Source organism: Phoenix dactylifera, chromosome 8 (assembly GCF_009389715.1).
Source record: "Phoenix dactylifera cultivar Barhee BC4 chromosome 8, palm_55x_up_171113_PBpolish2nd_filt_p, whole genome shotgun sequence".
NCBI classification, from domain to species: Eukaryota; Viridiplantae; Streptophyta; class Magnoliopsida; order Arecales; family Arecaceae; genus Phoenix; species Phoenix dactylifera.
The window spans coordinates 21,980,699-21,991,930 of record NC_052399.1 but is presented as its reverse complement, the minus strand read 5'-3'; the positions used below and the strand labels follow the sequence as shown (position 1 = coordinate 21,991,930).

The following is an 11,232-nucleotide window of genomic DNA, read 5'->3' as shown; positions in this document are numbered from 1 at the left end:
TTCCATCCTATATGAAATCATCCTCGTTCTTACTTCTTCTCTGTATAAATGCACATATAAATGATTTTGTGGAGTTATATCCAACTTTTTAGTATTAGCCTTTGAAATCCTCTACATGGGCATATTAATTCCCACCTTTTTCATATTTAAGTAAAACTTTTAAAATGTTCTTTGCTTGTATAAATTTATCCTTCCGCTAATTTTTATTGTCCAGAATCTAGCTAAAATTAGCTAGAATCATAAGAAGATTAAACGCATCCTTGGCTAAACAGCAAATGGGACTTACGACTCGACCTCTTTCTGCTCACTTCACCCTTTTGACCCCATATTTGTCCACTAGAGGATCAACAATAAAGGGGCAAAAGTTAAAGAATTGGTTAAACATGAGGGCTAGACCGAAAATATTTATAAGATATGAAATTAAGAAAATATAAGCAGAATTCGGTTATTATTTAGTTAACTTGAAAGAAATATAACCAATAATTGCAAGATTTAAGAAATTAAAATATGAATTAAAAAGACGAGAATTAATATAAAAATATGAAAGATTTTAGGGACTAGTTTTTCAAAAATCTTTTTTGTAGGGCTTGACACTAATTTCTTCTCGTATAGATTGTGGGCAAATCCCTGGATGCTCGGCAAACTAGATTAATTTAGGGAGAACGGAGAACGGAGGTTTAGCCGTCTCATGCCCACAAAATGTGCTCTCATGATTTACATGTTAGAAAGATCTACGAATTAGACTTAGGATGGCCTCAACTGATCCTCTTCATCTTTTAGTAAGTTGAGAAATAGGAGCAAAATGTGTCCGCTAGGTAAAATGCTGTGATCTGTGTTGTTTTTAAAGTTTTAATTGAAAATAAATCAAAGGCCAAAAGGTAATGTTAAGTGACCAATTTGACCAATCAAGCAAAAGTTATTGCTAATGGAGAACAACACCAAAATGCATCCCCGCCAACAGAAGAAGATAGGACTCTTTACTTTGCGGCTCGGTTTTGTCATTGTGGCAGCGGTTAATGAATGTTTGATAATGCAACTAGTCTCAGCATAATAAATAAGGAACAATTAGGGCTCGTTTGGTTCGCGGGAAGTATTTTCCCTCCTAGGAATATGATTCCTGGAAATCAGATTTCTAAGAAGAGGATCCCTAGGAAAGTACTTTTGACATGTTTGGTTAACCATGGGAAAGTGACTAATTTCCAAAGTGCTTATGTTTGGTTGACCATCCACTTTCCTAGAAAAGTTATGTATAATTCCTATTATGCCCTTAATAAAAATTAGGTCTTTAATGCCTCTTTAATGCTTCTTTAATGCTGAAGGGTCTTTTTGGGAAAAAATAAAAAAGGAGTGATTCCCACCTCATGGGAAAGTAACTTTTCCATGTTTTTCATGGGAAAGTAACTTTCCCATGTTTCTCATGGGAAAGACTTTCCCATGAAATGTGGGAATCATATTCCCATGGGAATACAACTTTCCCATCTCTCTCCTTTGAAAACTCCAACCAAACAAGAGGCATTTCATTACTTTTCCGTTGACCACACTTTCCCCCCTCCTTTTCCTGCGAACCAAACGAGCCCTTACATTTTGATCCTTTGGACTTTCAACCATTTGCACGGACCCTCTCTCTCCTTTAATGCTTCAGTTAATCCTTTTAAGTTTTAACTTGACTCAGTGTCACCATTCCCCTCGTCTACCCCACGGTGCTTATAAATTATTGAAATGCCATTAAGAGTAATTTGAATCAAAAGTTAAAAGGATTAATTGCTGAAAACCAACTAGGTCAAGAAATTATTTTCTGCACCGCACCATCCATGCCTGCAGCCAATCACAACCAACCGTTCCTATGGCTTCCACTCAGCAAGTGCTTATATTATTGCATCGCTATAAAAATGAGCGGTTATAATTCATGGCATAAAAAGCCAGATATCTAAAAAATAATTTCTCGAGTAGATGAAAATATAATTTTTCTTAAATAGTAAAGCTCCCAAAATTAGGTGCCTTTTCCCGTGCATTAGCATAGCTGAAGATGGGTAATGTTAATGGTCATGATGATGCCACCTGATTAGCAACCAACAAGCTACAAACAGATGCACTGTTTCAGATTTTCAGGTCTCTGGAGTTACAAGAGGGCACGACGATGAGATTGCACCATCGTAGGAGCACTGTAGGCAAAGTCAGCTTTCGTTACTGCAAAGCATAGCAGAAGAACTTGATTGCTGAAAGGAGATATTGATACTCTAGGGGCACTTCAATTAGATCCTAAATACAAAAGGGCCCAAATGCATATTGGAGTTTGATTTCAATCGCAACTTCCCTCTCCTTTACCAATGGGAGAAATAAAGCCCCAAAGATTTGTGGTCAAAAGAACTTGATTTTTGCACAAGATATTAAAGTGAACAGATAAGTTTACCGATTAACTGCAAATGTCTGTCGTGGTTTATCATACAGATGACTTTGTCATAGCGTCACAAGATAAAGAACTGGTGAGCAATTTTGAACATTAAAATCATTCATCATCATGCTTCCCTCACCGAGCTCGCTAGATAAAGGTTCATAAGTATTCTCTGGCTGCCAACTTTGCTGCATGTAGACCTGAACGTGTAGCACGAAGACCTGAACTAGAGGAAGATGACAGCCAGGGTGATGAAAGTCACAATTGTACAGACCAGTGCCTGAAAATACATAGATAGCTGAATTGGAACATAAATTGAGGGAAGAAATTAAAATAAATACGAATAACAATATAAGATGGCTGATTCATGATCTTAATAAAAATATGATGGGCCTCTCTTCTGGGCCCGTTTGTTCTTAAAAAAACAAAAAGAAAAAGAAAGAAAGAAAGAAAGAGATGGCTGTTTTCTTTTCAGAAAAAATGGAGATTGTAATGGAAATTCTGGCACAATCATGGAATGAAAGTCAAGTTGCTTAGTGTAGAGACATCAACAGATATCTTCCCTCTCAACTCCAACTTGTTTGGAAAGCCTTGATCTCCTCCCAAACAAGATGGGGTCAAGAAGGAAGATATACTTCGATCCCATCAGTTGTAAGATCAACTGTCCAGCTAATAATCAAGAAATAATTCCAAATAGCAGTGGAAATATCAAATAATATAGCAGAGAACTTTTAGCCAGCTTGTCAGCACCCCTGTAATCTAAGGAGAGGTCCTGGGTCAAACCCTGAGGGTGGTATTTCCACCACATTTCTCAAGAAAGAACAAAAGATGGTATTTTCCCATTATTATCCCTCGGACCTCATTGTAGTCTGCAAGAATCTCCTAATGCTTCCAATGTGATAGCAGTTATCAAATAAGGAGTGGTTTAGTAACTATCAAATGAGTGGTTTCAACTTTCAGGTAGCTCTGTCAAAAATGCAATATGGTAGCTATTTCAAGGATTATGATCTTTTCTTGATGCTGTCATATCAGATCAATTGTCACAAAGCATTCTTAACGTTTTTATTGATAGTTCATTAAAGTTGTTGGAGGAACTGCCATGCTTAGTGTTTGAAGAGTCATTAAATAAATAGTGAAGTGTTTTACAGTGAAATAATCACTTCTTACGGGCTACATAGAGCAGACATATAGCTTTTTGGTAGCTATAGGAGGGAAAGACAGGTAATGATTTTGCTGAACTGTGTCTGCACGTGCATGTGTGCAGTGCATGCGTAGGTGCATGTGTGTGTGTGTCAGAGAGAGAAAGAAAGACGGGTGGATTGGGGTTTTTTTTTTTTGTGGGGGGGGGGGGCGAGAGAGAGACTAACAGCAATTGCATTAGCAGCAAGGCCAGATCGCTCTCGTGGATCTCTGTGGTAGTAGCTGCACAAGTACAGAATTGCAGCACAGTACCATATCAACGGGCATACAAATCCCAAAAGCAAACTGCAAAGGAATGGTGTTCTCATGAGATCAATGAGTGAGATAGAAGGAATGATGGGGGTGAGGAGGTACACTTACGAACACCATCCTATTCCACAGCCGCAGCATGGGAGGGGCTTGTCAAACATAGCCAACCGTGGGTCCTCTTCATCATTTATCAATATATACTTCCCACCACAATCCTTACGATCATAAGACTGCCCTGCATTCACTGTGAGATATCAATCAGATACAGCATTAAACATGATGCCTCGAGGTTTTAAAGATTTCATAGCACTTCAGTAATTCTAATAAAGACTAATTCCAAGTTTCTAACAATTGGATGCTTTCGAGGTGAGGCTTTTTCCATATTCTCCAGCAGACTAAAGCATCACTGCATTCCTGCTTCAAAATGCATCCATGAAAGTTAAATTGGCTGTATTGCCATATGAAGGTGGTTAAGCTGAAATGAAGTTGTATTTAAAGCATGGTTCATACCAAACCGTTTTTAGGGGTCACAAATGATATTTTATAAAGAACATTCCTTACTAGACATTAGCGGTTTATGAAACTATTATAGGACTTGGATCTACTAGTGCATTGTCTACGATCAGGCTAAGAAGAATTAGGTGAGATGTCTCTATAAAGAAATGTCCTAGGCAATAATTCCATAAGAAGTCGTTCAGTCCCATGAATGACGAATCAGTTTCCAGTCCCACTAATCACTTCTCCTGAAAGCAAGCATCTATGACCATCAGTTCACTACAATCCAGTTAGCTTATTTCATTCAAAATACAAGAAATTAATATTTCTACATACATATATATAGAGGAAAATTATTAGGTTAAGTAGGTGCTAGTGGAAATTTTGCCTATGATTCAATCTAAATCTTTGGGAAGAAAACATCATCAAGGTCCTAAAAGTTGCTCATAAGTTTGCCAAAGTGAATAGTAACAAATCAAACAAATGACAACAGATGCCATTTGCACCATTGACATCCAAAAACTGCCAAGAAAAATATAAAAAGAGAGACTATGTAAGTCGGTTAGAATTATATATCTTATTCTGCAGTGATCCAGAGCAAGATTATTGGTAACAGAATCAAACTTGTCAGCTCCAGTATCTTGGGTCATTAGTGCAAAATTATAATAAACGAAGATTAATAGGTAAATAAAGCATAAACCAGGGGAATTAAGCTACCTTTATCCATCTATGTCAGGAGTTGCTTAGTTGGTATATCACAAGTACATCTTAACATCCTTGATTTTCTGTCACCTCCAGTTACTGAAGTCCAAAAGCATGGCTGCAACCTGTTAGTTTATCAAAAAAAAAAGTTTCACATTTATTTTTGGAATGATCATGAAGGAAGCTGAAGTGTGTTCTCCAACAAAAATAAGCCTGCTCAAATTATGGTACAAACAAAAGTATTCAGAACGGAAAGAGGTAATGGTCAAGCAAGTACCATGACATTATAAAAATAACTGGAAGACAAATGATCAATAGCATATTCAAATTACAAAAAAGATAGATGAATGCAATAATTTAAGAATTTAATCCAATTCTTTATGATATGTGGTCCAGAATTTAGAAAAAAATTCTGTGAGGACCACTTGCAAAATGCATATTCAATGTTCGTGTTTGAATGACCTTATTTCCAATTGTTGAAATCATCTTCACAGGATAAGGAATCTTAGCTTTGGAATATCAAAAGCACATACAAGAATATCACCCGTTATGAAAACAAATCCATTTCAGTCACCAGGGAGAGGTTTTTAACATGATAGGATTGCTACCTATTTGACATAAACTGAATAGACTTCTAAAGATAATCATCTAGAGCACACAATTCAGTTGCAGTAGCTGGCATCAACATAATATTCTGGATCATATAAATTCTGGCTTACTCGCACAAGTCTATGGTTGTAGGGATATTGAAGCCAAAGCAGAAATTCAGAAAGCAAATTGGATCAATTAGAAAAACTGCATCAGAACATACACTAAAGGAAGAAGGATAAGCAGCATGAAGTCACAGAAATAAAAGGTCTATTCTTATACCCATCTGTAGGTATTATTGAAGAGTTAGGGCATCATAGATGATGAGAGCTCACTCTTTTCATAAACACAAAATGAAATAGCTATTATTATCTTAACATATGTAAAAAAGTACATACACACGTACAGGTTATAAACCATTATCTAGCCAGCAGGACCATGCAGTTTGAAAAAGCAAGGAGAAGACCTGCTAATCCTTGTTTGCTCAAAGTTGATCAAATGATGCATAGAAGCTATGAAAACATATCTGGTGTTCTATAAAGCTGACATCGTCTATCCTAATTTGAGTGCAAACTCTCTGACTATTTCTTGAATATTTGGCTCCATGGCTCTCACAGCATTTAATTCTATAGAGCCCTCATCCCAATTCAACCCCTTCACCCTCTCACTCTCTAAATACTCTATAACATGCTCTATTTACATAACAACTTGGAGAGGAATGACAGAGTGCATCAATGAAAATAAGAGTTTAACGACTTCCCAACGACCAAAAAGACCAAAATAAGTAGATAGGATCAGAATAGAAAATCAAACACTTCAACCTCTTTAATCAGTAACAGCATGTGTCAAATTCTATAAGCATAAAAGAAACAAGCCCATTTGAGATGCTCTGTCAACTTTGCTAAGATTTCTAAATAAAGATCAATGCACTCTACTAATGTTACAATATTCAAAATATCTCACAGCAATTTTTTAAGTTTTTACATAAGTTACCACTTTATCCCTTTTTCATCAATACCATAACACAGATCTGATCTCCTTTTCTCACAACAGAAAACTCTGGCAGAACCTAATGGTCCTAACAACTTTAACACTTCAAATGCTCCAACCGCTCCTTTTATGGCAAAGATTGCTGGTTCAAAATGAAATCAAACTCAAAATGCACTGTATATACATTGACTGCTTAATGTAACATAAGCAACACAAGTGCATAATAAAGCGTCAGTTGATCAACAACAAAGACATCTTTTAAAACTCTTCCATTAGATGTCAGTTGTGTTGGCATCTGATATTATGCAAAAAACTGAAGCAAGTAAATTGTCCCAGTTTGTTTTGTTTTACGATGCTTTTTTCAGTTTTCTGGAATCAATTACACTTGAGAATACTACTGCAACTAGCATTAAGGCCAACTATCATTGATAGAAGAAACAAAGGAGGAACCACTAACTGAAAATGTTTTTTGGTACCAGGTTGTATGACTCAATCCAGGCGACTTTGGATAAATATTCTTGAATTAAATGGCATGCTTGGTGAGGTTTCAGTTTGAATAAATATTCTTTTCAGTTTGAACAATGTAGTAGGGATTGCGTAGTGAAGTTTCAGTTTGAATAATGTAATAGGGATAGCATGGGAAGTGAATAATGTAACAGGGATAGCATGGTGATGTCTATTCTTTTCCTTCCAGTTTGAGGTTTCCAATTCTAAAAACCCCAGGAAATTTAAAGATATTAGACATCATAAACCTTGCAGACTAGTCATGCTAGGGCTAATCTTAAACAGTATTAATGCCCTAACTCATTATCCATTGTTTCCATATTATGCCATCCTTCAAACCCCTATATTCCTGTAAATCACACACTATCAAACCTATCCACCAAACACCACATAATAATAACCAATAGGTCATATATTTCTATTAGTTCCTAGCAAAATACTTTTTTGTCATTCTTTCCTATAAACAACTAACTCATCTCAACTAATGTCTCATTCGCACCTCTTTTTGCCTAACCATTCTGTGACCCTGGATGTATATTGAACTCCTCTAATCTTTCTACTTTCCTAGCTCTACCGAATGCCTATCATAAGATTCTAGTCAGTGTTATGCTCATCCCATTTGCATAAACTGTCTTTATTACATAATGCCCGAACATGCTGAACATTGTCATTCAAGATGCAGCAATTACAGCACTCCAGAACCACATCTTCATTTCACAAGTCACTCTAAATCCATTGGAATCATGTTGATTTTCTTTGAGTTCTTTTGTCTCACCATTCTTTCCAGTAAAATTTTATGAACCTATCTTTAACATGCAAATCATTCCAGTAAAATTTTATGAGCCTATCCTTAACATGCAAATCTTTATAAGTTGCACAGTCAGAGTTATTAGCAGTATTTCATGACCTTCTTGACAATATTCTACAGCACTATATTTCCAAGATTTTTTCCTTTTCTGTTTCTAAGGCTTTTTTCCTCCATTAATCAACATAAGATGCAACAAGAACATTGCAGCTACCTATTTTTTTATATGTTGTGCCACTGGATTCTCCATAACACACTTAATAGGGTTGGCATAACCTTAATGGGCTATGATTGCAAGGTCACAAGGGGAAAAAAGGAGGGGGCAAAGAACAACGGAGAAACAAGAACAAGGGCAAATTGGAACCCATGGAGGAGAAATAACTAACGCCCGCTAAACAAAATATTTAGACCTTGTTTGCATGTGAGCATTACATATCCTGTGATAGAGTAGGTGTGCTGGTGGAAATATGGGAAAAGATCATGAAGAAAAAACAAAGAGAATGGCCAATCAAGAGAAACTTTTGAACTTCAAAACCCAAAAATTTAGGCATAAGATTTAACATCTTTTTTTGAAACTTACTATCTGAGAATTCAGGGATACATGTTTCTCTCCAATCCATGTTCTTCTCCTCCATAATGCTTCCTTCCCTCATTCCTTCTCACAAGTTTGAGTGTTGTTAGGTAGATAAGATAAACAGCCATAACATCATGGTATGCTGTACCGGTCGGTACTGATCGGTACCGGACGTACTGTATCCGTACCGATGGGTACCGGTATCGGTACGCCAATGTCGGTACGCTTGGCATACCGCATACCGTACCGTACCGATACTCGGTACGCCTATACTAGTGCGACACTGGTACGGGGTTCGATACCGGTACGGCGAACCTGCCGCCATCCAAACAGGGCCTAAATCAATTCATAAGAAGCTGGCCAATCAAAAACTTTGAACTTCAAAACCCAATATTTTAGCGATAAGATATATGATCATCTTATTAAATTTCCTATCTAAAAATTCAGGGATTCATGTTTCTCTCTATCCTATGTTCTTCTCCTCCATAATGCTTCCTTGCATCATCCCTTCTCTCAAGCTTGAGTGCTGTTAGGCAAATAAGATAAACCTCCATCCAGACAGGGCCTTAATCAATTCATAATATTTAGTATTCCTCGAAGATGATTATCACATATCAGCATTAACAGGCCAAGGTAACTTCGAAACTGGAAACAAAAAAACTATAATGTACTGGAAATCAAATAATTATTTAACTAATTCTCTGTTTTAATAACAGAAAAGCAACGTAAGTGTTTCTAGTATGACACAAACTCCTAAGCTCACCTTTCTCTCGAAGTTTTCACTAAATTTAGACCTTCATTATGATTGAATTCATAAAAAATAATACTACAAGTTATGAGCTTCAAAGTTAGCTTTCCAATGCATGGTCCGCCACCTTAAAATTAATGCATGCCTATGAGTTATTCCTTGGAAAAACAGTCACTATTGATCTTCTATTTGTTTGTCTTGCCTTAAGACTATGAGCTGATCACCATATACATTCAAGCGAAAAGAGGTAAAAGTAAATGAAGACAACTATAGTCAATAAAGGCAAGACGTATAATATGAACAGTCGAGATAATGAAAGAGCAAGAAAAGCCAATAGATGTGAGATAGCCTGCATGGAAGGACTTATTAAAAGGATGTGACCGGATTATCAGATCCATATAAAAATTTTGTACATAAGTTGGCACAGGGTTTTTGCTTTAAATCAATCTTGCTCATCTAGTCTCCCCAGTCATAGGATTGGTCGGCCACAAATATGGTTTTGGAATTTTATAAAGCATATGTCAAAATGTTACCTTTTCCTCTCCCATAAGCATCACCTCCAACCTCATTTTGTTAACTCTCATAAAATTACCAGGATGCATCTGAATAGCAACAAAGTTATTGAAGCAGATTTGATCTTAGAACCTCCCATCTGTAAAGGGAAAGTGCAGGGTAAATTTTTTTGTAGTTCCCAAATGGGTATCACCATGATCAACTTATCTTTCGCTATTGAGTCCTTCTCTCCTCCTTTAGCGTCCCATATATATTGAGGTCAGCCGACTAGATTGACTACCAATCAAGAAGCCAACAGAAATTCCCCTTGGATTATGGTTCTTCAAGTTTCTCCTCCACTACATCTCGCACACCCAACATCAAAGTGATAATTGTCCATCTTCAATTAATCCAGTTTTCTAAAATTACTTCTTATTGACTTCCTACTCGGTTAAATATATATAAAAGCTGCATATTTTTAGTAGGTAGCTAGTACAAATAAAATGACCTCAATAACTAACAATCTAGACCTGATCTGCAAAAGCTACTTCGAGTCAAATAACATCTTTTAATTGAAATTAAGATAGAGATCGAGCCACTCATTGAATCAATTGAAGCACGTCAATAGGATCCATACTCCCCTAACCTGTCCAAGGGGGAGGAAAACAGAAACCACTCAACATACCATCAGTTCCCATTAATTTAAATAAAGAAAACCGCCAAAAAATAGAAAAAAAACTCTACTGTAAATTACCACCCAAAAACGGAAAGGATCCCACCGTCTTTGATGCGAATACAACATAAGTTAATCACCATATCCATGTTTAGAAAAACAAAAACAAACTCCCAATAGCTCTAGCAAAAGAAACCCATTGCAGAAGCCCCACAGAAGAATCAAGACTTAATTCAAAACAATCAGACCGAACTCTCAAACTTCAAAAGTTTTTCTAAACCCAAATTCCTCGAGAACGAGACCAAGGCCCGAAATGGAACTCGATGCAAGTTTTTTTTTAAAAAAAATAAAAAAGCAATAAAAAGCGAGCAGAAGGGACTTACCTATAGGAGACTGAGACGAGGCCCAGGAGAGGAACCCGGAAGAACGAGAGCTGTCGCCGAGAGACAGAGAGAGAGAGTTGGCGGTGCCTTCTGTGGGCGAAGGCAACGAGCGGGGGGACTTTTGACCCTCCGTTTTCTGACGCTTTTTGACGTCATTAGATTTTTGCTATTCTTTCCTTGGGTTTGGGGTTTACACTCTCACCGGTGAGGATAAACTTTCGACCGCTGTAGTAATATGCTTAAAGATTCGGTCTCCGGTGGACGCAAGGCCACCGAAGGCGCTGACTTCGAAGCAGAGCAACAGAAGGGAAGCCTAAGGCAGTGACCGGATTCTCCTTTTCGGTCAGATCGCCGATCGATTATAAATGCCCACCGTTGTGCAATTTGTCACGCCTCCGCCCACTTTGGGGCGTATAAAAACCATTGAGTAAAATTAC

At 37.1% G+C, this 11,232-nt stretch overlaps 1 protein-coding gene across 5 annotated transcripts; it reads right to left on the bottom strand.

Moving 5' to 3' along the window:
• Positions 1–2,387: 2,387 nt before the first annotated feature.
• Positions 2,388–10,965, bottom strand: LOC103720810 (60S ribosomal protein L18a-like protein). Of its 5 annotated transcripts, XR_001880202.2 has the most exons (6): positions 10,796–10,965; positions 5,054–5,163; positions 4,191–4,255; positions 3,953–4,085; positions 3,760–3,877; positions 2,659–2,672 (listed from the first exon to the last, which is right to left on the bottom strand). XR_001880202.2 is itself a non-coding variant. In XM_008810705.3 (5 exons), exons 2-5 carry the CDS (start codon positions 5,061–5,063, stop codon positions 2,619–2,621), a joined length of 315 nt encoding a protein of 104 aa, XP_008808927.2. In that variant the 5' UTR covers positions 5,064–5,163; positions 10,796–10,965; the 3' UTR covers positions 2,388–2,618. The 5 variants fall into 5 exon arrangements, 4 of the variants coding, with proteins under 4 accessions (XP_008808927.2, XP_008808931.2, XP_008808932.2 ...); XM_008810705.3 differs by lacking the exon at positions 4,191–4,255 and having other exon boundaries at positions 2,388–2,672; XM_008810709.3 differs by lacking the exon at positions 4,191–4,255 and having other exon boundaries at positions 2,388–2,672; positions 3,953–4,076; positions 10,796–10,964.
• Between the last annotated feature and the right edge of the window lie 267 nt (positions 10,966–11,232).